Source organism: Passer montanus, unplaced genomic scaffold (genome assembly GCF_014805655.1).
Source record: "Passer montanus isolate IOZ18808 unplaced genomic scaffold, ASM1480565v1 scaffold22, whole genome shotgun sequence".
NCBI lineage: Eukaryota > Metazoa > Chordata > Aves > Passeriformes > Passeridae > Passer > Passer montanus.
This window is the reverse complement of record NW_024366815.1, coordinates 2,624,196-2,651,233: the sequence shown is the minus strand read 5'-3', so window position 1 is coordinate 2,651,233 and position 27,038 is coordinate 2,624,196. Positions and strand designations below refer to the sequence as shown.

Sequence of the window (27,038 nt, the reverse complement as noted above, 5' to 3'; positions counted from 1 at the left end):
AACAGTCAGAATTTGTATTATTTTCCTATGGTCAAAGACACTGATTTTATTTAGCATTTATTTGTGAGTCCATCAAGAAAACTTAAACTGTGTCTTTCAGGAATTAAACAACTCATCATAAATTGGCCCCACGTTGTGCCAGAAGAGGTTTAGATTTTATGTTATGAAAAATTTCTTCACTGGAAGAGCAGCCAAGGATTGTAACTGGCTTCCCAAGGAAGTGGTTGAGTCACCATGTCTGGATGTATTTATAAGATGCGCCAATGTGGCACTTGGGGACATGGTTTAGAGGCGGCCCTGGCAGAGTTAAGATTGTACAGAAGGTTGTAAATAGTGGGACTCAATGCTCTTCAGGGTCTTTTCCATCTGAAATTACTTTTTTATTTTACACCATACACTATAGAGCCTTCTCAATGAGGTACTTATATATACTCTGACCAATTTTGGCCCTTTTTTCAACTGTCCTATAGAGAAAGGAAAACAGCAACATAGAGATGTCAAAGACTGATATCATTTGCCCCTTAATGACAAAAATTAAACCAAAAGAACAAATTTTGCCCAACTCTATCCAGCTTCGATACTTTAGGATTTCATGTAAAACCAGGCTTGACTGAAAAGTATAGTAAGATTGCATCAGCAATTCTATGTCTTTAAAAATAAATTTGCTCAGTTTACCAGTAAAAGATTGTTTTCCTAACTTTGAGCTCTGCAAGCTTGCCCTCCATATATTATTCTGCAAAGGAATATAACCCTGAATTGTAGTACTAAATCAAATATTCTAAAATGATTGAAGGTTGAAAAGAAGTTTTTACACATACTGGCAAACATTCATTGCAGTTTTCAAAGAAAATAATGTTTCTGGCCTCTGACCTCTTAGTATTTTTAACAGATGTCTAATCTTGCTAACAAATCATTAGCAAAAAATTGTTATCAGAATGTTTCTAGCTGGAAAGACATGAAACAACAGAACCAATGTATGCAATTACAAAATTTGATTCAAAAAGGGAAAGCAAGAGCATTGAAACATAAGATAAAGATGTCAAGATCATTTGGGCAAAGTGTATCTACATATCTCCTTCTTACCCTTCTCCTTTTTTTGCAGAGGTGCCTGCTATTCTGAAGTAACAGTCATGTGCCATGCAAAATTTTACAAGTTCATCACTCCTTAACATTTTTTAAAGGTTTAGTTACTTCAGCAAATTCTGCAGTAAACCACTGTCTTCTGCAACTTATTTAAAGGCTCTCTAACAAATAACTCCACCAATGTAAGCACTTTCCTCCTAGCTATGTATTAGCACGTATACTTTAGTTAAGCAATTACAGCTGACTGTACTTGTGTGCAAAATGAGATGACAAGCATAAAACATAAAGCACATGTGAGAAAGTACACAGTTGCATGTATCAAAAACCCCAAAAATAACAGATAAATGTCAAGGTTTGCAATATTGCCACAGTCCTCAGAGCAAATGAGAGCCAGAACACAAAAGGAAACCAGAGAACGGATTAGGAAAAGGTGGGGTAGGGGCAAAGGTACATGACTGGAGGAGCATCAGCAATGAGTATCCCTTGTACAAAAATCTGTATGGATTTAAGAGGACCCATATGGAAGTGAAGATGACAGTGGTCATATGAATGGTTTACCACAAAAGAATGACCTACAACAGAGCCACATGGCTGCAGCCCTGCATCTCACAACTGCTCTCCTGCTCCAAAACACTCAATAAAACTTGTTCTAGGAAAAAGACAGACCTACTCAGTTTGTTCACCTCAGAAATCCAAGCCACATCAATGAGGAAAATAACAGTATGTCTAACTGATGGAATTTTTGAACTTCCCACATTGTTTCTGGGATATAATATTTCACAGTCAGCCAACACTTTCCCAACATTATAATGCTTGTCACATTCTGCCCTCCCCACTTTTTCTTTAAACAAAATATTGAATGCCCCAGCCAAGGCATTCTTCTTCCTTCTTATTCCTAACATCTAGATTTTTTTTTTTAAAGCAAAGGCAGTAAATTAAGGCAGGCCTTGGGGAAAGTGGGACCTACAAAGACAGCTATATCAATCTTTCTCTGTTTTACAGATGTGTAGCAAAATATTACTTATTTATTAGTGTGGACACAGTCAACCATACAACCACAATTGAGATTTATGCTGGTTTCAAACAGGAGGCAGAAGGGCAGGACAGCTCAGCAGAGACGCCTGACAAGCAAGTCCCAGGCCATGTACAGCTACTTTTAAATGAGTCTTTTCACCTAAGATACTTACAGCAAAATAAAATAGCTCACACTGACAATATTCAATTGCAAAGGTTGCAATTTTTAACAAATGTAAAAGCCTTCCAAGATGACATATTATCATAGGCCAGGCTCAGGGTGATAAAAGTATCAATTACAAAGCTGCAAGACAAAAACAAACAAATAAACCAGAAATCTCCTTTTTAGTCACAACTGACCAAAGCTGTCTGGGTCTTTGTTCAAAGTGATCCCATCAGAAACAGACAACATCTCAGAGCTGTGATCACAGCTGACAAGGCAGACAGGTACCCCAAGACAGGAGAGTCACTCTCCAAATATCTACTTCCCCATCCCTGCTTCAGCCACCTCTACTGAAAGGAAGCCTATCTCATAGCTCTCAATTATAATCCACAAAAGAAATCTGAATGTACTTTCTGGCTTTACTGTATCAATTAAAATTTTTCAGGTCTACGTATGTCAGCCAAATTCAGGAATTTCTCAGTATTTTCCCTGAGCAGGCAGTTGCAGGCTATATCAGATGCTTTCCTTAAGTCTCTGTAAACATGATCCCAGGGCTTTCAACTCTTCAATGCCACTTCCCGTGGTGTAGAAATGGTGTTTCAGTAATGAGCACACTGATGCAAAAGATTAACTTGTGAAATCTGAGGTTTTTGTGTTTACATGATTACACTGTTACATTATTTCCTCTTCTCTGTGACTTTCCAACTCAGTGGCATTTACATGTATAATTATCAGACCTGAAACACTCTTTCTTTTCTCTAAATCCTAATTAATCAGTTATGAATACAGTAGCATAACCTTACTTGCCAAATCAGGATATCTGACTTAAAATTGTCTTTAACTGTCCTGTTCAACCATTATATTCTCATCTGCTGCAACTAATGCCTTTTATCTGGGTGACAAGTCTTCAGGACTTATCTCTCACACTCAGCAGTGGCTCAACACCCTTCTCACATGTATTTCATTGAGAGGCTTATCTAGTTATTTGCAATTACTGAACCCACAAAAGACTTGGCTCTTTTTTTTTTTTTAATATTCTGTAGTTTTTCTTGATCAACTACATTGCAATGAAAAACCTACATAACTGGGTGAAGGAAAAAAAGATGTATAATTATTTTTTAAATTTATGGAATCTTCAATGCATCATGCATTATATTATGCAATTGTGAATGAAAATAAAAATACAAGTGTGAAATATTTAGTCAAAAAATGCTTAGAAGTTATGGAAAAGAGCAGTCTAAGAAAAGAAATCATACAGTGGTACAGCCAGGCAAGGTGAAAAATTATTTAGCGATTTGTTAATTGCAATTGATACAAAAACTGGATTTCTATTAAAAAAAAATCTAAAACATTTATGCAGAAGGCAATGAGGAAAGCCACCTGATACATCTGACTACACATTTAGGGTTTAGGCAAAACAAGGAAGCAAGTAGGTCAGCCTGTCCTAGTGATGTCTCTTCTTCAGAGTACTGAAGAAGTCCTTCCTATCTGCCCATGCTTCATTCACCAAGAAGAACATTCAACTTTTAAGAATATTGCTGACCACAGAAACAACAACTTCTTGTTTAAGCTTATTCATCAAGAAATATTTCAGGAAACCATTTTAAAAAGATAGCTTCTTAACAATATTGCTAAATATTTGCCTAAAGGTTTGAAAATGAAACCCCAGCTGAATGTTTGGCTGCATGGTCAAACTTTGCGTTTGAGAAAATAACCTATCTTGGCCACAAAAATGATACCTATTACTAATAAAAATAGCTTTTGGAAACTATTCAGTTGGCTTCCTTTGGAGATTTTTCACACTGCATGAGAAAAACACACAAGGATGTAAAAGGAACTTTCTTCTGCATCTTTTCATAACTTATCTAACCCTTCTCATCCTATCATAGCAAATTTACATTTTTCCTCCTTTGTACTATCACAAATATGGCTTTTGTGAACAAAAAAAAGGTCCTCTCCTCCTTTTGCCTCTCTAGAAGTTAAATTGATCACTCTTAGATTTGCCCAGCTGTTGAAGCCTTCCAGAAAACAATCAAATGCAATCAAGGTTATTCCACAAAAACATTATTAAAGATTCAGCTAAGACACACTGAAACTCCACTAAAAGTCCACAGATTTCAAACTCATCTATGGCAACCCTGGATGTTACATATCATTTAAAAGTAGCTTTTGGCCTACAGGCAATAAACAAAAATACAAACTGAAAAAAATTTATAAAGAATCTACTAAGTAGTCTTCAAAAAGCAACTATGACAGACTTATTCTCAGCTTATTCCCAAATATTCAATAAAATTTCTCATATTCTTTCAGGTCCCCAAAGCTTAAACCACTTCTCTAGTCTATAACAGAGGCACAGTGTAAATAGAGTGAAATATGACTGAAAATACATAAAAATCTATATAAAGTTAACATTTCTGGTTCAGTAATCCTTGAGTCAAAATGGTGTAATTTGCAGAGAGCTATCAAAGATGACTGTATAATAAATCTGTTTGCTTGCTAGAAACAGCAGCTAGCACAAGTATATTCTAAGAGGATGGGTGTATTTCTCTAAGAAATGAAAGCATTTTCACTAAACTTCTTGCAACATACCAAGGTATTCTTTCTTTTACATTCTTTGATTTCTTTCTGATAAAAATACACCGTAACCATCATGCCATTATTATATCTCTGCGTATTATTTAAGAAGAAATAATTTTTTAAAACTATGGATTTGGTTTTATTCATTCAGATAGAAAAATGAATATGGAACTGTGCCTCAGTTAAAGGGGTGATATTTTTCCTCATGCATGTCAGTGATAAACTGAGCATTCTCAGTAAACTTCATTTTCTTTTCATGCAATATTCTTATGTCAGTTCCACAGTTCTTTCTTTGATGCTTTTTTCTCACAATAGTTTTATATATTTGACTAGCTAAATAAGCAAGCAAATAAAACCCACACACATGCAAGCAAAAAGCAAAAATCTGGCAAAGCAGAAAAAAAAAGTCAAAAATTGTTTATAGTGGTTAGCAGAACAGAGTGTTCCAAGTTAACTCTCAGAGCAGCAGTCAAGTACCTAAGCAATAGATAGAATGAAAAAGTTTGTAATACCTTATAGAGAAAAAGTTGCTTGCTATTCTACAGAGCAATTTCTGATTAAATTTCAAACATGGGTCACTTTTAACAATAGCTTTCTTTTTTAACAGACATTAAAACAAACCACTGTTTTAAGTATGAGAGGAAATAATTTTTTTTGTTTGCAATGAACATATTTGAATCAATTAATCCTGTCTTATGTAATACAAATGAGATGATTATAAAAGGTATGGAAATTGTGTATGTGTTTTCCTTTTTGTTTCCTTGATAGTGGTTCTTTACTTTTAGGGGTCCACTCTTGCCTCATTTTGTCTTTTTTAACAGCTGCATTTCACCAATGAATTAAATACAATCTTTCAATTACAGATCTTTCATTTAATCTGCAAGCACATCTGTGTTTTTATCAGAAAAAAATAAAAGAAAACCAAAATCAAACCACAGAAAACCACCACTCCTTTTTCTGCAACACATAAGGACATACAATTATTGGGTAAAAAACTATTAAAAAAAGAAGAAAGGGGGGGTAAAGACACATAGTCTACATAGACATATAGTGCAATCCAGTTTGCACGTTGTCTTGTTTTTGTTTGCTGATGCAAACCTCTTACCAACTTGACACTGAAGAACTCATTTTCTGACACAACCACCCTTGGTTAGGAAGGAAGTCAAAACTGAAGTTTGTTTTACACATGCAGACAGACAGCACCACACATTATTGCAGCCCTATCCTGTCCTCCCACCTCAATGCAACAGCCAAGAAACCACATTGACCTGTCTGGAATACAGAAAACATTCCTATGCTTCTGTGAACACCTACCCATAACTTCAACACATCAAATATTGAAATCAAGCAGCCATTTTCACATTTGTGATAAGTAACAAGCCAATGGCTTGCAATGCAATGATTTCTGCTGTCTGCTATAGCTGTCTGTCCCTGTTTCTGAAAAATCACTCTGGCTCTTCAAGGCAGTCTTGAATAGATACCAGTCCTCCTGTCACAAGGGCAGGGATGCCCTACCTGTCCTCCTTCTGCTCCTGTGAGCCCTGGTGAAACAGCATATATAAAGCGTCACACAGTGTACTCCGATGGCCTCAGCAGGATGAAGTTTGTTTACAGATCTCAGATTCTTCAGGTGAGACCACAGAACTGCATAATGGTGAGGACAAAGAGCAGGCTAGTGAGCCAGCATGGAGAAAAATGCACCAAATATAAAATTTTTTAGTGCTGATTATGGGTGATTCCTTTGAGCACAAAAGTGTCACAAGCCAAGTCTCAAAGTGATAAATAAACACAGTGCATAGTGAAATAGTAACCATAAAGGACTTTTTTAAAAACTCCACATACTGCTTAATCTAAATGAAAATTACGTATGTTGAAATATCTAAGAATACGTTGTTTAAATTATTGCTTAAAATGATTATACACATTCAGAAAGTCTATTGAACTAGAATGTCATTATAAGTCTCTGGATATACTTAGACACATTGTGTATGTATTTACACATAATGTGTGAAATACATAGATAGTCATATCCAACTCCAAGTCTAGTTCTCTATCTCATGAGAAATTTAGAACTTGGTTTAAGGAAAGCAGCTGTTTCACGGATGTATCTGATTTCAGTCTGTATAGTATCACTGCAGTCATACATTAAATAAAACACAGCTGGACAATGCTCCACCTATTTCACCACCCTCTCTGCTAATTGTTTAGCACTAACATCTGTTGAAAACAAACTATAGGAATAGGAAGATCATAAAAAAAACTCTTTAAAATAATTTGCACTGGGAGAAGTTTTGTTTACTTATGAAGGAAGCCTCACATATATTCAATCAGATTTTAATTATGAGATATATACCTAGAGTTACAAGAAACCTGCTCACAGAAGCTGTCTTATAAAAAATACAGTATTATTACAAATACTTATGATTGGTTTAGTTCTGTACCTGCTGCCAAGACATGCTTCAGCTGTGCAGTTTATCTTCTCATTGATAATCATGAACACAAAAATAATTTATTTGACTTATAATCTTATTACGAATTCTCTAGAAATGCCATTCAAATATTTTCAGTTAAAGTTAACAAGACTTACATCCTTTAGGAACATACAGTCTCTAGTGTGTTATGGCCAATTATTTAAACTCTAACACCACAGAACTGCACCTCTTAATGGATGTAACCACGAATCAATTGTTCTTTCTGTAGAGAAAAGGTTGTTCTTCTTCAAACTTCCTGAGTTAAATGTATGTAACTTAATGTTACATACAAAAGCTGTGACTCAATATAACTTATCTCCTGCAAACCTGTATGTTTCGTGGCTCAGAAGCTATTTCCTACCTTTTTAAGTTTTGATTCACTAGTTCAAGCTGTAACAGCTTTCCTTTTGTTAAGTATTTTGAAATGTGGGAGCCTTTGGCTTCTCTAACTAAATAATTTTAATGACCAAGAGCTGTACAAAAATGCACTTTTCATTGTTTTTAGGAAATTCACAGCATAATCCTGCTGTTCATCTCCTCACAAGCTTCAAGAAATAGTGACCTACTATGAAGCACAGTAAGACACTTTTGGAAGAAAAACTAGCTTCCTAATATACACAACAAGCACAACAGTCTTTTCATAATTTACAAACCCTATCAGACTCTAGACCACTGCAGTGCTCAGCTTGCTTGAGCAATGCATATACTACAGCATCTAAAAGTCATTTCTCTGATAAGCCAAACCACTCTGGAGCTCACTTCTTTTTAGATCAGAATGTAGTATTTGTATTTTCCACTTTTTGCCTCTGCAATAAAAAGGACTTTCCTCTAAACTAACAAAGCTAGCTCAAGAAGGCTCTTTTTTCTCATTATTTTTATTATTCCATCTTTCTATTTCTGTAACATTATTCATGTTATATTAATATTAATAGCATTGCTGTAATGCCTACTCTTCTCAAATTGTAATTTTGAAATTATTTCTGTAAGTTCTACTTTTAGTTTTCCAAATAATAAACCAAAGGGAGATATATAATCCTTGCGGGATAAGCCTTTTTCCTTAACCATACATGAATCCAGAGTGAAATCCTTAAACCTATTTTCACTGGGGTGTGACAGACTTCAAGATTTAGAATTGCCTTTCATCACTGTATTAGATAGTGCAAACATTTAGATAGTTCTTAACTATAAACTGTTTATTACATAAGAGAGAAATGCACTTAGAAATACAGCAGGGCACATTTTATCTCAGCATATGATTGTCAGATTCTTTACTGTGGCTGGCTTCAGGGTACAGATAGTGATGTACTGGCTAACCCAGACGTATACAAAAAGAAGTAATATATGAATCTGTTAATATTTGCTGCTGGCAAGCTTGTGTGTGATTTCCAGTTTCTGGAACAGAGGTCTGGCACATATACATATGGAATGAAAGGGTGGAATATTATGGATATGGAAAACTTACCTTAAGTTTGAAAGGGGAATATAGTATATTTGGATATCCTTCATCTTGTATTTACACAAGAAATTTCCAGATGTAGCCAGACTGCCCTCTTCAAAGCATGAACCATGTTACATACTTGGGGGAAATTGGAAGATTTCCCTGCTGTTTAGCTGTAGTAGTGATATTCAGCAAATTTAAGAACAGTCATTGTAAACTGTTTCTATTAAATATTGACACTTCACTGGAATATTTTAATGCTGAGGAGATATCAATATAAACATTGAATTCTATACATAAAAAAATCATCCAAATAGACAAGTGAATATTCCATGGTGAAAAAAGATGAATAAAACCTAGCTGGTGTGAAAAAAGCATAACTCTAATGCTGTGGTGGACAAGATGACAAAGACACACAAGGTAGAAACTGTACCTAAAAAGGCTTATGTATAGCAAAGCTTTGTAGTGGACAGACAAAAGACATTTCAGGAATCAATTACTGAAAGCCATGTCTTTTGCATGTCAGCATATGCAAAATTAATCCTGTAAATGTGCAAAGATTCAACAACCTCATCTTCCTAACACATGGGTACAAATCCCCTCAAAGGACCTTCCAATTAATGGGAAAGTATTTACAGCAAGTCTCAGCTCTTACTAACAGTTTTTCTCACTCCATCTTGGCAGCATCAGCTGTAAAATCCATCATGAACAGCAAAATAAAGTTTGAAAAAAAAATTTCCAAATAAAATCTGCCCTTAAGACTCCCATTCCCAAAAAAAAACCACCAAAAAACAACCACCCACAAAGAAAAAAAAAAACCCAGGAAGTTTTTCACATAATAATTTTTCATTATCTAAATCTGTATCCTTAGTTGTACAGTATTTTTTCAAAATGGCTTCAGTACTTGAAAAACCTTTTGTCTCTAAAAACTCTACCTTAAAGCTTCCAACAGCATGCCACAAAACTAAAGCTTACAGAAACGCGTTCAAAGCAAACCATCACTAAATATAGAAATGTATTTATCTTACATCTATAAATCATGCAATTATTTGGAAAATACTTTTAACATTACTATTTGTAATTAAAATGTACAGAGCTTAGATCTGTTTAATTTCAAGGCATACTGTGACATTCTGCTATTCTTCCCCTTATATTTTGAGGATAGGGTGGCTTAAGGGCGTGTTGAAAACAAGTTATTAGGACTACCACTTGATCACATTCGGGAATATTTATGCGGGCAGTACATTATTACAGTGTTGAATTTCAATATTGTTGAGAATTTTAAGTTCTGCAAGACCACTTTGAGCTTCAGCTAAGTAATTTAAACTCATCAAAACACATCAATTATTCTAGCAATTTAAATTCAGAGTAAAGTTTTAAAACCAGGAGAAAAGAAAATGATAGCAAAGCAGTAATTCAGCTGTACTGTATCAAATGAACTTCACTTTTGAACTGAAGACCAGATTTAGACCTATGGCTAAGTCTTTTATGAAACAAGAAAGTAAAAAATATAGGTTAATTGCTCACTATAAAAGTATTTCCATGAGCACTGAATCAATTTGCTTAATGAGAATTATGCTGAAAATCACAAAACTGGTTTTTTTATGTAGTGCAAATATGTGCACTATATAAAAAACCATACAAAAAATTGTATCTTTCACATACAAATTGTAACTTTGTATGACTTTTAAATCATACAAAAAAATTGTATCTTTCAGATACAATGTTCATATTTGCACTATATAAAAAAATAAACCTATGACAGATGTAAAAGACAAACCTATTACAGAGGTATTTGTCCAGACTAATTCTTTACTACTTATAGTGCAGCCAGTAGATAGGTAGAAGCTTATAAACACTACTCAAAGTTTATAACCAAATTTAACATAGCTATTAAAAAAACCCAGAGATTTTGATTGTACAAGCTGTTTTCTCAAAGGTATTTTAAAAAATGACCACTTCTCTCACAAACTATATCTCCCCAACATCCTTATTAATATCTTTGTATCACAGCTGCAATGATTTACCATAAAATAGGTTATGTGTGAAACTGTGAAACATGATTCAGCCTGTCATACACAGAGAAGTTGTTTATGCAGTTCTGTGCTGAACACACCCAGGAAAAGCTGGAGGAAAAAAATTCATGTAACAGGTAGCCTCATCAGGAGGTCTGAAAGATTAAGAAAGGCTAACTAAGAAGTCTAGCTTTTTTACCCCCAAAAAACCTATTTGTAACTAACGAAAAACGGCTCAATCCAATCCTGCTTATTGTGGAAAATGAGGGGAGATTTTCTGTTCATTGAAGAGATTTGAATTTTAACTCACAATATGCTTCATAAATAACTTCATTTTTTCCCTATCTCTATGAATGAGATAGTCACATTCCTGGACAGGAATATCAGGCACACAAAGGTTTACTTGATAGCAAGACACTCTGCATTCTTGATGCTAAAGACTGACTCCATGGATCAGAAATATGTACTACTACCAACAGAGCAAAAAGCTCTGAATGGACAAGTGCAGGCAAGATGAGGAATTTGAACTTACTTGAACTGCAGGTAAACTTAGTGGTTTTACTGCACTGCCCACTGAACCAATAATTTTTCAGGCCCTGTCTTATTTTGACCACTAATGCTCTTCAACTCTCCATATTTGCCAGACACTTTTCCCCACACCTCAGAACGTTTAAATTGAGAGTGTTCTAATAAGTTGTGTTATATCTGACTATTTCACACTGTTGTTTCCACTATTCATTCGAAGTTTGAAGGAAGTTATTTTTTACATCCTTTGAAGCTGTTATTTTAAGCCAAGCTGACAGTGTTCATAATATTTCAAACAGGCTGACAGATTGCTCTGCTAATGTGCACTGTAAATGCACATGAATGTGAACCTTAAAGAAAAAACACGCACCGACAAAATAACATACGTGAGAAAATAACACAGATTTATGACAAAACAAAAAAAATTCTCTGAGGCAGGTGATTATAATGGATCATGATCCTGCTGAGAAAGTTTGGAAAAAAGCAAGGCAGAGCTGGAATGCATTTGGCTAACTTCAGCATTAGCAAGTTACCAATGTCAGTTTGGAGGAAGAAAAAAATCTTCCTCCAAAAGTTCCAAAAGTGTTTTTACTCTCACTGCATACAGCTGGGAGATTTGGAATCATACCAAAATAAGAGTGGAAGTAAAAAACTGAATGAAACATTCATGGTGTTCATTACTAGTCAGAAGTGAATTGATCATACACCAAAATCCCTTCCTAGGCACAGCAATATAATTTAAAACAAAACAAAACAGAACACAAAAAAACAAAAACAAAAAAAAAAACCAAACCCAAAAACCAAACCAAACCAAACCAAAAAAAAACCACAAAAAAACCCCCCAAAAAAACCCAACAACAACAATAACAAAAAGAAAGCAGATACTGCAATGGTTCAAAAGTGGCTTGGGAAAAAAAAAAAAAAAAAAAAACAACTAACTGATGAAGATAATTTACAACAAACAGCTACTTTGACTTCAGCAGGAAGGATAAAATATGACATAGAGAACCTGTCTTGCTCTAAATTAAAAATCAAAAATTATTTAAACACACCATTCTAGATCAAGTTCTACACTATGGAGCAATGTAGAACACAGGTGATGTGTCTGTGGTATGAAGCAGAGAATAAAAAAACCTATACCAGCAGTCAGAAAGTATGACTACAGTGGCAAAGAAGATTTGTAGGGTAGCTTTTTATCTTGCAAAGTGGTACAGTGATGTCTTCCCACCAACACCGCCCAGTTGTGCCTGCTTGTAATGAGTGCTCCTTCTGCTCTTGGAAAGGGCATCATCAGACACTCTTTCCTATTGGGATATTCATTTCTGCCCTTAGAACTGCTGCTTCATACTTTAATAGGATAGGAGGCAATGGGCAGGAACTGATGCACAGGAAGTTCCACCTGAACATGAGGAGGAACTTCTTCACTGCACAGTGCCCAAGCACTAGAACAGCTGCCCAGAGAGGTTGTGGAGTCTCCCCCATTGGAGATATCCAAGAATGATCTGGACACAATCCTGTGCCATGCACTCAGGGATGGTCCTGCTTGGGCAGAGGGGCTGGACCACATGACCCACAGTGGTCTTTCCAACCTGACCCATGCTGTGATTATGTGCTGCATTGATGAGCAAAACTTTTTCCGTGGAAAAGCAGGGACTTTACATTTTCACTAAAGCAAACAGAAACCTCCCCCTCTAGTAGGTCTGTATTTGACAGTAATTTCTAGTTCCACCAAAAATAAACACATCTAAAAAATCTTCATGGATAACCAGGACAACAGGACAACAGGCACTATGGGTGTGTATCTAGTGTGAGCCATAAGATGCAGATGGACCAACCTTCACGGTTTTCATTTGTGCTGTTACTGTCATATGCAGGAGCAGTGGTTTAGGCACTCAAGACCAGGGCTGAAATATAATTTACTTTCTTGCACAAAGGCAAAATCAAATTCAGACAGTCACAACAGGCCTTCATTGGGTCATCCCTTCATGACAGTACAGTCAAATAAGCAACAGTCTATTTTAAATACCTTCCTGAATCTCTCCTTCCAGCTGCATAAGGACCAAGCACACAGCATAAATAGTGATGACAGAATCATTCTGAACTGATCAAGAATAAGAAAATATGGCAATTATTTTCTGCTTTGAAACACTAGTGAATTTTGTTGCTGACTCAATAGAGCTTTGTCAAGATAAATACAAATGCTCTCAAATTCTGACTTGAAAGCCAGTTGTACTGCAGCACAACAAAATCTGTGTATATATATGTCTCTACACTTGTTTTAAGAGAACCAAATGACATTTGCTGGATGGGAATTAGAGTTTTCTTTTCAAAAATCAGAAGTTAATAGTTCTAATATATGTTTCAAGAAGTTTAACCCTCACACCCCAATCCTCCACAGCTTTACCCATTTTCCTGCATCACACACAATCTGTACCCCAAGAACCACATTAATTTGTAATAACTTAGCATTTTCTTCTTCACCTTTGCAAGCATCTCTGTATTCTGTCAGGACAGTAAGTGCTTTCACCATTCCACTGCAGGAGTCAGTCTCATCCTGTTCTTTCTAACTGTTGTGTTGAACACATGGTCCATTTCAAAATTTTTTTATTATGCCTTCCCCATCCCCAAATACAAGATGAAGGCTTTTTGTAATTGTTTAATCAAGATGCTTTTTGAAACATTTGATTCTAACTATACACAGGGATCTCCAGAGAACACCAGCAGTCATAGGTAAGAATACCACTAAAAATCCATTTTACCTGCTCCTTTACACAAAAATCTTGCACACTTCATAATGAAACCAACAAAAAAAAAAGACAAAAATTCTTTAGACATTAAAAAGACAAACCCAGGAACACCACGAACTTAACTTCCACTACAAAATCACTTTAGTCTTGCCTTGCTATACAGGGGTCACCCATTGGAAATTGCACGAGATGCACAGGATATATCTTTAAATTACTCATAATCACCTTAAACTGCACTCAATCAGCATTGCAATATGTCATCTTACAGACACAGGAAAGTTCAAAAGGAAAAGCACATGAAAAAGCAGACTACCAAGAGTACTATTGTTAAAACTACACCAGAAAGCTTAATATTTCAATACTGTATATGTTAAAATAAACAACATACACAGGTGATGAAAGCCAGTCTCTGAAAAATTTATTATTCTGTTAGAACAAGTTTACACTTAGGATGAATTCTCAAGCTTCATGCCATTAGGAAGTTTTACTAGGTTTATAGTGGAAATAAAAACAGAAATAAAAATAGATTACAATCCCAAAATACAGGCTGTACTTTAAGTATGATCCACAGGCTTTCTTTTCCTTTTAAATCTATATATTTCTTCCTGCCTCCAGCAATCAGATCTTTTTGAATCTTTGTAAAAAGCTACCCAGATTGTCTGTTTTCCTTTTTAAAATATTTTGAAATATGAAGTTGAACAGACTAATGTAATCTGCACTAGTTCAGTTTTACTTCCACAAAGCCATCCTACTGAAGTTATACAGCTTTCAGAGATTTATCACACCAGTTTCACAATCCTGTTTTTCCTGCCTCATTTACTCCGTATTCTCATTCTAGCTTTAAAAAAAATTGACCCTATTTCCATTTTCTCTTCCAATGCATGCCACTGGTACTTATCCCACTGAATCTTTCTCGCATAAGATGGGCATAAAGAGAGGATATGGATGATTTACTAGGATGATTATTTTTCAAAGCAGTAAAGCTTAGCCTGGTGAATTTGCACTTGACATTGCATAATTAAACTCTTGGAAATGGACATACTACACAAAGCAACAGTGAGCACTGACTACTCTAAGCTTCAAATTATAAAGCAGTAGCAGGAATTACACTTGTCAGTTCAAGTCATAACTACTGGAAATTTATTGTTTAGTTCAATATGAACAGAAATATTTCCTAATTTTGTTAAGTTTGAAACAGTTTCCATTCTGACTCTTTCTGACCACAATGCATTTACATAAATGGTTCAAATTTTGCCTCCATGTTAATTTTTACACATTAGGCAATATAACAACATTTACCATTTAATGTGCAGCATTGGCCACATCCTCACTCACACGGATACTATTCTTCTCTACTTATTACATGGATTAACAACTGATTTCAGTATCAAGTTTTAAGAGTTACTCCTCAATATATTCAATAAATCCAATAAATTATATAACAACAAAAAAGTACAGCTTTTCTTACAAGCATTCTGTCTTAAGTGAATAATAATCTAGATACAGATATGTGGTCAATTAAAAAAAAAAAAATTTCAACACAGATTGTCAAGAGTTTTCCCAAACTTTGAACTTAGTAGCAGCACATTTAATGATCAGTGGAAAGGCACAAGAAATATTAAGTCACGCCTACGAGCTATTTGGGACAGAGTCGGAAGAGGAGAGGAGGGGAAATAAATAAAAGTATAAAAGTGACAAAATTTATTTTATCTGTTTCAACATTCACACTCGAAATAATAGAAGCATATATTGTTATCAAATACTTACACTCATATTCCTGTCCCAGATCTGGATAGAGCCATCTTGACAGCCAGCTGCAATAAATTTCCCATCTCTGCTGTATGTGCAAGTTGTAGGAATCACTCGTTTACCTTGAACTGATCGCGGCTTAAATACACTTTTGTGCTTTTTTTCATTGTTAACATCCCAAGTCCTCACAGTTCTGAAAAAAATAGTTTAAATTAACAGTTGTTTTAAATAATGTTAATATATATAAAATAATTCTTCTTGTAATAAAAACAAAGACCTTTTTCAGCACAGATGTCATATAATATTGTTCAAAGTAAGCTGTAATGGCAAAATAGCCAAATTTAAATAAGAAACATGATGTACAATAAAATGCATCTGAAGTTAAAAAACAATTAAAAACAATCAAAGAAAACAAACAAAAAAAATTAAAAAAAAAAAAAACCAAAATACTTTTTACCAAAACTCTCATGTAAGTACATCAATGATATAGAATTTGGAAGATTACAAGAATTTAATACATAGGTACTACATCATCTCCGCTGCTACTGGAAGTCAGGAAAAGGAAAGTATTCAGTCCTCTACAAAGAATGAATAGTTCAGGAAATAGGTATGAATGCTTATACAAATTCATAACTTCAACAGATTTCTTAACTATTCGGACATCACAACAACTGAATATTCTGCTTTCAACTGGCTGGTTATTCTTCACACTTTACTTCTAAAAGGCATTGTAATCATTAATTGTAATATTATTGTAATTCTCTTCCACTAATCCTGAAGGTGTGAAGAGCTCTGTTATAAAAATTTTCTTCAAATATTTTAGAAAGACTAATTTATTGTTTTTTTCAGGTTGAGTTTTTCCCACATTATTAACAAAAAAAACACATCCTTTCTCTTTTTAATGGAAAAGGAGCATCTGCCTGGATCCTCACTGCTCCTTAGATACAGAAAAACATCCAAATAAGAGAGAACTAAAACACTAGATACAGGTGGACCCTTTAAACTGTCTTAGACACAAATGTTTTCTGTCCATTTAATATGTTGAGGTCTTTCCATATAAAAATTCAAAACTCTTTTGGCATCTAATGCAGAGAAGAGTTTCAGAATTTGGCAAAGGAAGGAAGATCATTCATTTAGAAAGAAAAAGTCTCAAGGTTCTCAAGACAACCTCATTTGTTTAGACTATACAAACACTGCCTATGATCCAAAAGCACATAATTCACTGTTGTCTACCAAGGCAAATACAACTTTAACAGAGGCTGCCATTTCTCCAGAATGAGACAAGATACCACAGCACAACATTAGGAACTTCCATCAGAGCTACAGGATCAGACAGGCCACAGAGCTGACATATAAATAATTCTAGAGTAAAACTGACAAGAAAATGAGCTGGAAATACCTCAGAGAGGTTATAATCAACTGCACGTTTAATGACAGTAATGAGAAATCAGTAACTGTAAGTTAGAATGAATAAGAAGAATTATTGTTCAGTTTTCCATAATAAAGTCAAGGTTAGTTTCATTTTTAAAAGTCTGCAAATCTCTTATGTGTAAGGCATCACTTCACTGCTGTATTTGGAGCTCTAGCGCAAGACATTTAAGTGCTCTGATGATTAGTTTGGATTTGAGGTTTTGGCAGGTTTGTTGTTTGATGGTTTTAACTATTTTTATTTTCAATGATGCACTATATTGCAATTATGATTAGGTTTATTGTAAGATCTTCAGACATTGCTTACATTCTCAATATTTACATGATTCTGACATTCCCTTTTTCATCTCCTTGTGTGGTCAATAGCCATCTCAGTCTTTCTGCCTTTCATTCACACTTTCTCCCACTGTGATACTTGCTCAAAACTTGAGTCTTTTTCCATTCCCTGTCCTTCATAATACTCAATCCCTCCAAAATCTCATTTGAATGTTCTGCACCTTCAGCTTCTCTTCTTCCTTCAGTGGTGACCATCTCCAACTGAACAGCTCTGTCCTCTCCCACACTTCAAGTTCCCAAGGACTCCCTTGGCACACTCCTTCTCAGGTGGTGCACCTGGTAACACAGTTACGTGCAGGGAACTTCAGAGCCCTTTAATTTCAGATGCCTCACAGCATCTCAGATGTAATTCTAGAAATAATCTCTTGAGAATCCTTTACCATTCTAATTCTTTATTTCTGCTGGCATGGAATGCCTTTTTTAAACCCTGCAGTTTCTTTTTAGGGCTCAATGCCCTGTCAAAACCTCAAAAATTTGCTACACTAAGAGCATATTCAAACCCTTTTATCATTTTACCTTTCCACTGTAAAGGAAAAAGAATTTTGTATTCTTATTGTATATAAAACACATTAAAAGAAGCATGAGCCCTAAATCAGTTGTAATATCAGCAGGTCAGTTGAAAAATCCAAGTTCTCTGAACTGCTGCTTCCACTGCAGACAGTTGGCCGTATTCCTACACATGAGTTACATGCCCTGTCAAAAATGCCCACAATAGCCTACAATATATAATATTCCCTCAATGTCCCCACACTGAGCATGTGTTTGCTGTTGCCTTCCTGCTGCTGGATCTAATGAAAAAAAATTATACTAAAGTAAGTATCTTGTAAGAAACCACCTATATATTATTTGTAACCACAGTTACGAATTTGTCAATCACTCCCAGAGAGCCTTAATTCTTCAGCTAAGACTAAACTCTCTGATGTCTTATTTCACATAAGATCTTTTAAGTATTTTTATTCTTTATGGAAATACTTCCTATTTTAAAATGGACACATTATAGCAACAAACACATCTTATAATACTATTTGCAAATAGTATTATGGTTTCTGACTTAATCACCACCAACTAAAACACCAGCAGTCATTTGTAAACTAAGTATGTGTTTTATATTTTCCTTCAGATCAGTGAGAGACTAGAAGCAGGGATCACTGAAGGACCTTGGGGACATACCTTCTCTGGAAAGAAAGGATGTTTAGGCTGGACATTGGGAAGAATTTCTTCACAGGAAGGGTTATTAGACACTGGAATGGGCTGCCCAGGGAGGTGGCAGAGTCACATCCTTCGAAGGGTTTTAGGAAAGACTGCACATGGCACTGAGTGCCATGGTCTAGTTGACCATGGTGGGTCACAGGCTAGAATGAACCCCAGAGACCTTTTCCAACCTAACTGATTCTTTGGCTGTATATGCCCAGGTGTAAGCACTCCCAGTACAGAGAGCCAAACGTGTCCTGGGCTGCATCCAGAGCCCCGTGGGCAGCAGGGCAGGGAGGGGATTCTGCCCCTCTGCTCTGCTCTGCTGACACCCACTTCGAGCACTGCATGCAGCATAAAAAGGACATGGACCTGTCGAAGCAAGTTCAGAGGAGGCAACAAAGAGGATCAGAAGGCTGGAGCACAACTCCTGTGAGTACAGGATGAGAGTTGGGTTTGCTCAGACAGCAAAAAAGAAGGCTCTGGGTCGACCAAAAGCAACTGCAAGTACTAAAAAGGAGCTTGTGAAAAAGATGGAAAGTGATTTTTACACAAGCAGATTGTGACAGCAAAAGGGGCAATGGTTTAAACTAAAGGAGGAGATATTTAGGATCAATATTAGGAAGTAATCCTTTATTGTGACAATGTGAGGCTCTGGCACAGGTTGCTCAGAGAAGTTGTGGATGTCACATGCCTAGAAATCTTCAACACCTGGTTGGACAAGGATCTAAGCCATCTGGTCTAGTGAGGGGCATCCCTAACCTTGGCTGGTAGAGGGGGCACTTTGGAATTATATGGCCCCTGAAGTTTCTTCCAACCCAGCCCTTTCTGTGGTACTGTGATTAACATCTAACTCTACCCATTCTAGCCAAAAGGAAAGGAGATAAAAAGGGAAAGAGGCACAAAAACCCAAATAATTTACCTTCAGGTAATATTGTCTTTAAATTGGCAATTATGGCAAAAATATCTGGACTGCTTCCAAATATTCTCTCCCATTCTGACCCTCAATCAGCATAACACATTACAGTCAACTCAGGGTACATTATGTAATTATGACTCTGGGGTTATTTTCTGAAATATTTTGTACCATTTATGATTTCCTCTTCCTGAGAGATAATGTAAAAATAAATGAGATTGCATTACAGAAGTTCTATTTTCACATCCTAAGTTCTCTGAGCTTAATCTGTTGTTTGTGTTGAAATGAGTAAAAAATTTTACCCCTGAATTAATCAGATAATTTCCAGGGCACTCATTTTGTTCAAAAAAACCCCTCTTCTTAAGAGTATCTCCTCAGAAGTAAAAAAGTGGCAGATGAAACAATAACACTGGATTATGCTCTATGTTGCACCACTTAGCAGAAGTACAACATTAATATTTATCTGTTAATAGGGAGAACCAAGATATTTTTGAACTCAATTGAAAAGAAAAGAAAAGCATTTCCTGAATGAGTCTTTTCCACCTGAAAACAAACTGTTTAACAAAAGTTTGTTCTTTAGTAAAAACTAGACAGAGTCATTTTTAAAAATATATACTTCTAACATATACTGCTGTTTGCTCATTACATCAAGTTTTAATATATTCATCCTAACAACATTTATGATCTCTCTTTAATAAATTCCTTTTCAATTCAAATATCCCTGAAGAAGGCTTCACATACACATGTTTAAATTTAACTTCTTAAATGATGGATTCCACATCTGCAAAACAGATTTTGCAGAAGTGATTTTGTAAAGTTCTTATTTGCCAAGAGCAATTCAAAGCAACTTAGAAAAGGAGGGGAATGTTCTTTTGGAAAGGTAATGTGGGTATTTTCGTGACCACTGAGAAGTTAAATGACATACCATAAACAACTAATTTAATTACTGAGGTTCAAGGGGAGGTTTTGGCAAGATTTTTTTCCCAGAAAATATTCTTTTTCCCCTTTTTTCTCATGATTCTATTACCAAGTTAAAATTTCTAATAAAATTAATTATTGGCAATGCTGCTGCATTACACAAATTATTATAGTTATGTAGCTGCATTTCCCAGACTGCAAGCACAGAAAATTTCTCTGTCATGAGTCAGCTAGACACTGCCCTAATATAATCTGTTGAAATTCAAAAAATGAACCAATGTTAACTTCAAAAGCCAGACCTGCCAAATTCCACCAAGCTTTTTTGCCTGTCCCACCTCCTCTGTTTCTACTGGACTGGAAAACTTTATTACAAAATGTTGAACGTTATTGGCATGATATGTTAAGTCTAATCTGAATACTGAAGTCTACTCTTACCACTTGAAATACAAAAGAAGCAAAGAGTACATTATTGTTAAAATGTATTGTTAAAAGTACAGAACAGGCTTAATGTTGTACATCTAATAACCTAATTATAGTGTTCACCTATGTGAACACTATGTGAACACAGTATTAAAGTCCCTACCTATGTAATGTAAGGTGGCAAAACTTAACATACTTCAAAATCATCATACAAATACAGTGGCAATGGAATTGATCATGCCAGTACAAGATGACACCAAGTCATCAATGATAGAAAACACATTTTTAAAGTGTTAAATGAAGACCCTTTATAACAAAACAAGCAACAGATCTTACAGTAAGGGTTTCTTAAAATCTCTTTAATCACATAAAACAAACATATGTACACGGGAATGAAATTAAGGAATTTACTAATACAGTGGAAAATTGTCTAAAGCAGAATATGTAAAGAAATAGCTGCAAAGTTCTGTTAAGATGTACTGCATGCATATGGAGGTGCATCATTTGTCAGCAAGAAAACTTTCATTACTGTGTTCTTTTTGCTCTCTTTCAGCAGAAGTAAGTTATAGTCTTTTTCTGCTGAGCACATGGGACCCAAGGAAGGTTGAGTCACCAGCCAGACAATGAAAAAATTTGTACACATAAATGGGTGGAGAAATGAAGGGAACCTTTCCATACTTGTTTGGCAAAAAAACTTCTAAATAAGATACCTACTTCCAGCCCTTGAGCTGAATTAAAATAATTTGAACCAAAATACAAGAAAAGTCACATCCAACATACGTAAAATCATAATTACAGAAGGAACTGCCAAAAATATGTAGACAACTTAGTAATTTAAAACAACTCTACTTTTCTGTCACTTAAATAAACACAAAGTGTAAAAAGTTGTAGAGAAACATTTAACAGAGTAAAAAAAAAAAGTATGTGATATACAGCAAATGATCTAAGCAATCATGAAACCATATTTTTCTATATTTTCAAATTAAACTGGTAGCCATTTTTGACAGGAGAAATTACCATCATTTGTATGTACAAAGTACATCATTTGTATGCACAAGAGCAGCTGAATCCTAATTACAGGGGTGGAGTATTAAAACCTAGTAACAATGAACGGGAACTGCTCCCATTCTCCAGTGTGAAGGAACTAAAAAACAACGAACTCAAAATTAAAATGACACATAAGCATGTCTGAGAGAGCATGGAGAGTAGGTGTTCTGAATTATTAACCAAAAATCCTGCTGGTGGCCAATACTGGCAACATTTGAGGAAAATTAAATTAGAAAAGGAGACAGAAGAACTGGAGTACTATTAGCTCAGCTAAGAAATCAGAAGTAATGGAGTGCTGTGCAGCATGTTCACGGGAGGAAAACGGCAGCAGCAAATACTAGTGAGTTATGACATGCAATTGCTTCTGACTGAGAACACAGTCATTCCGACACAGAGGGTGACCCACCAATATGTCTGTGTGACCCTTTAGAGTTCATACTATAAAGACACAGTAGAATAACTATTAACAGAACCTCTTACTTATGGCATAGAGAGTCTGTTTTTAATGAAATTAAAGATCACAAGCTTCCTAGACAGAATAAACATAAAATAAACATAAACAAAAGGTTTTGTGGGAGAAACTTTATAAGTTCAGAAGAAAACACAAGAACAGCTATTGTGGGAAAGAACACACAAGCAGAATGAAAGGCTGAGAAAGAATAACAAAAAGTGAAAAGTAGATCAATTGTGTACTGGACAGAAAGCAGTACTTTAGAGTATGCAGGCATGTGATACCAGCAAGAATCCTCGCTTCTAAGCAAGGAAGATTAATATTCAATATATATGATATATTCAGGGCTGCTTGGGATACAGAAAAATAGAACAAATTTAAAAACATTGATTACATTCTGAAGACAGGATAATTGTTAGGGGATGAGGTGGGAATGGGACAAACATCCCTTCCCACCATCTCACCAAATCAAACCAACAGCTTCAAGAACCTATTCACAAGAATCAAATACATGATAAGTAAATTACGTTATTGAAAGGGCATATTACTGAGAGGATACTGTACTTAAATACATTCAAATCCTGTAGATGAATTCAAGGCAAATCACTGAGGTATTAAAAAACAAACAAACAAAACTCCAAAAAGACCACGAAATTAAAAAAACCCAGTCTAAAAGCCAACACAAAAACATGCTCCAGAGGTCTGTTTAAAATCCCGAAAGAGTGATACAGAAAAAGGTCCCTTCAGCCTAAGAAAATCGTCTCCAAATTAAAGGCATATACTGTACTGAAAACAAAGGCTACAGTACTAATACTTTGATTAAAAATAATTCATTTAGGGGTTCCATTCTGTGTTGTTGTGATGGATTCTTCTCAAATAATTTTTTCTGAAGTTTAACTCCTGGATTTAGTCTGTTTGCCTCCATTCCAATGGCCAATATACAGGCAAAAACTGAACATGATCATCATGCCCAAGTATAATAAGCCTTTCTCCCTTAGTATTTCCTTAAATATTAAACTATTTTCCTTTCATATTTCCCTGAAACATTGACTATATTTGATTGTGATAGTGATAAATATTTGGGCAGCTAAACTCACTAAGAGAAAAAAGTCTTGCTGGTTTTGAATTACCTTCTCACTGGGACTGACAGCTAATTTGCTTTGTTTCATGTTGGTAATGTCTTCACATAGAAATCTGACTGAAGAAAAAGGTGTTTATCTTTCCATCAAGCATTAAGAAGGCAATAATTTCCTCAGTTCAAATCAGCAAGGTACCTAAAAGCAAGTCTTCCGAAAACAGTGCACAACTAGGTTAGAGAACTATCCCCTGAAGATGTTTTCTTCCAATGAGTAACAGATTCAGTGATTTTAATGAAGGATACTGAGCATTGTAAGAGTCAATATGCTTTTGACTTAATAGTAATTCAAAGTCTATGTTCATGCTGTGCTATTTAAAAAATCTGAGTACCAGTATTTTCCTGAGACTGGGTAGCACTTCATACACAAGAAGTCCTTAATTTACTATTCAAGCAACATCTAACATCAATATTATTATTTCTATACAGAATAGTAGGTATATTACAGGTATTATGTGATTAAATTACGAAAGTTGTGACAGTAAAAGTAGATACAATTTTATGTCATTTTCCAAATGGTGCAAGTAGGCATCTTGAATGAATTGAGATCTCATCGCCCACTTAGGAAAGATAAAGTGGGATGTAATCAATCTCCCTAGGGGGTACATCTGATTAAGACCAAAGGGGAGAACTTCTGGTAAAGAACATCTTGACAGTTCAAGTTACTGTCACCTGCATGAATTGAAATTACTCAAGAGCAGTCTTGCATGATACTGCAAAAGGAGGAGGGGTTAATCACTAGGAAAACAGGATGCTTTCTAAAGAGCTGATTAGTCATGGCTATAAAATAGCTTAGGCTCACTTAGATCTCAAGTTTTTTTCACTCCATTAAATAACTTAAATTGGAACTAACACTAAGCTGAACTCTTCATTACACCAGTGAAAAATCAACCAAAATTAAACAGTCAAGGATTGAAAGGCTCTCTGAGACAACACCTCAGCTGACCCTACAAGCATTAGTTTCAACTGCTTTTGCTGTCATCTTAGATCTCACTCAAGACACTTTTCTGCAGGTCCATTAGCAATGAACTGCAATCTAACAAAGGTAAGTAACTAAAGGGAGCAAACTGTAAGCCTTAAATGTATTCTGACGTTTCTGAAGTTACAGAATCTACTCTATACAATGCAAAGTTTCACTTTGCTGCACAGATTAACTATGCACCTTTGGCTACAGAAAATTTTAAATGTGAGTTTTACTTCGTCTTTATGTAAGAAGTACCAATCTTCATACATTGCAGCGTAAACACATAAAAGCTTATGACCTACTTATAAGGACCAGGACAAAGTGCAGCACATAAGTTAAGTGTAAATTTGGATATTTAGATTTAGATTTTCTGGAATATCCACCAAAGTCTAAGACACTTCCCTCATCCTCAGAGGAATTCAGAAGGGAAAGAAGCATCTTTTTAAGAAAAGAAATGACAATTCTTAGCCTCAGAACTCCAGAGAGTCACAATACAGTCCCACATCTGTCTGGATAACCACACAGAATATTTTTTCATACAGCTTCATCATGGTCTGCTCATATCATAATACTTACACTACTGAGGAAGTGTATCCTGTATTCTTTTCTTACTTTTATGTGAAGTTAACAGTTTAAAGAAATAGATTAGTAGATAAAATTGCTCTCAAGGATAAACACTAAGGGACTTGTGCTCCCTTATGAATTATATTCTCCATATACAGGAAAATGGTAAGGTTTTTTCTGAGTTTAAAATGTGTATGATTAAAAATAGGAAAGGCAGGACATAAATAACTTAGAATATGCTTCTAACAATCTGATTTTACCTTCAAATAAAAAAAACAGCAGAGAAGTGACTTGTTTCATAGCTTAATTTGACAAAAATATCAACTAGCTCTAGAGTTTGAACATGTTACTTACAGTCCTCTAGTATTCTGCTTGCTTGAAGCCCTGAAATTTCTGACTGTTCAGAAATTCACCTTTTAGTTCACTGCACAACCTGACCAAATTGATCTGAGTTGGCTTTGCACTAAGCAGGGAATTGAAACAGATGACCTCCAGATGTCCCCTTCACCCTAAATTATTCTGTGACTACAGACAACTCAAAAGGGTACTCTACCATGCATTTAGAACATATAAATATTCCTGGCAGGGACACACACTTCTTATATTTAAAATTCGATGAACCATGAGAAATCTCCTCAAAAGCTAGTAAGAATAGAACTAAATCCAAAATCAAAACAAAGACATATAAATATGACCAGCATCTCCAACTTTAAGAACTAGCAGGAGGCAGAAAAATCTGAGACTGACAGAGACTGGAAAACCTGCAGAAACTCGAGCTCCAACTTATGTCCACTGTCCTAAATGCTGTAAAGACATGACTCATCTCCACTTTCTAACTTCACGCATGAACAGTTAAAAGTACTCACTGACATACACAGCAATCAAATTTTAACTTGCAGCTTGAGAGCACTCCTACAGAGATCAATCAAGTAGCAGGAAAATTCTGTAATATTTTTTTTGTTTATTTTTCCTCAGCTAGAATTCATGGATGCTTCCTCAATAAATCAGGTATTCTTTAAGTGAGTGGAAATGCCCAGCTCTACCCTTTCTTTTTACCTAGGGCATCAGCAACATTTTTAATTCTTACATTCATAGAATCACAGATCAGAATCACATAGTACCTTGGAATAGAGGAGATCCATCAGGATCCTTGTTCCTTGCAGATCTATACAAAACTAACCTGACTAAGAGTCTCATTTACGCATTCCTTGAACACTGCCAGGCTTGATGGTGGGACCAGTTCCCTGGGGAATCTCTTACAGGGACCAACCATGTTCTCAGTGAAGAACCTATTCCTAATGTCCAGGCTGAACTGCCACTTCTTTCCATTTCCTCACATCCTGCCACTGGTGACCAGAGAGATGGGATCAGCACCTTCTATCTGCTGTCCATCAAGAGGAAGGTAAACATTTATCTCCTCCAGGCTGAACAAGCTCAGCAACCACAACAGTTCTTCCTAAGTCTTACACTCAAGACCCTTCTCCCTTTTGGTGCCACCTCTCCTGATACACTCTAACAATTCCATGCCCTTATCTCCTTATCCTGTGGCACTGAAAACTGTCTGCAGGACTCAAGGTGAGGCCCCACCAGTGCAGAACAATAATTTCCTCTGCACTGTCAGTTTTCCTTTTGATTTAAATTTTCAATTCTTAAGGTGATCTACATGAAGCTGTATGTATCTTTTAAAAAGGAAGTTATGGCATAAAAATGTCAGTTGAAAAAGCCCTCAAATGTAAGCTCTTACCATTGACTGCGTTATCTTATTGCAGCAGCTAACATTTGAATCAAGAAAAACTTCACAAAAAATATTAATGTAAACACACATAGTTTATAAAGACAAAAATAGCTTTACTAACCCTTTTGTAAACATACAGCTTTCAGCAAGG

At 35.5% G+C, this 27,038-nt stretch overlaps 1 protein-coding gene across 3 annotated transcripts in view; it reads right to left on the bottom strand.

The window, feature by feature from the left end:
- WDR70 (WD repeat domain 70) overlaps nt 1–27,038 on the bottom strand; it is a 126,512-nt gene that overhangs the window by 37,067 nt on the left and 62,407 nt on the right. For all 3 annotated transcript variants that reach the window (XM_039709748.1, XM_039709750.1, XM_039709749.1), the window contains exon 10: nt 15,801–15,975. In XM_039709748.1, the coding sequence (XP_039565682.1) occupies nt 15,801–15,975 (175 nt within the window). The remainder of the gene's footprint in view (nt 1–15,800; nt 15,976–27,038) is intronic.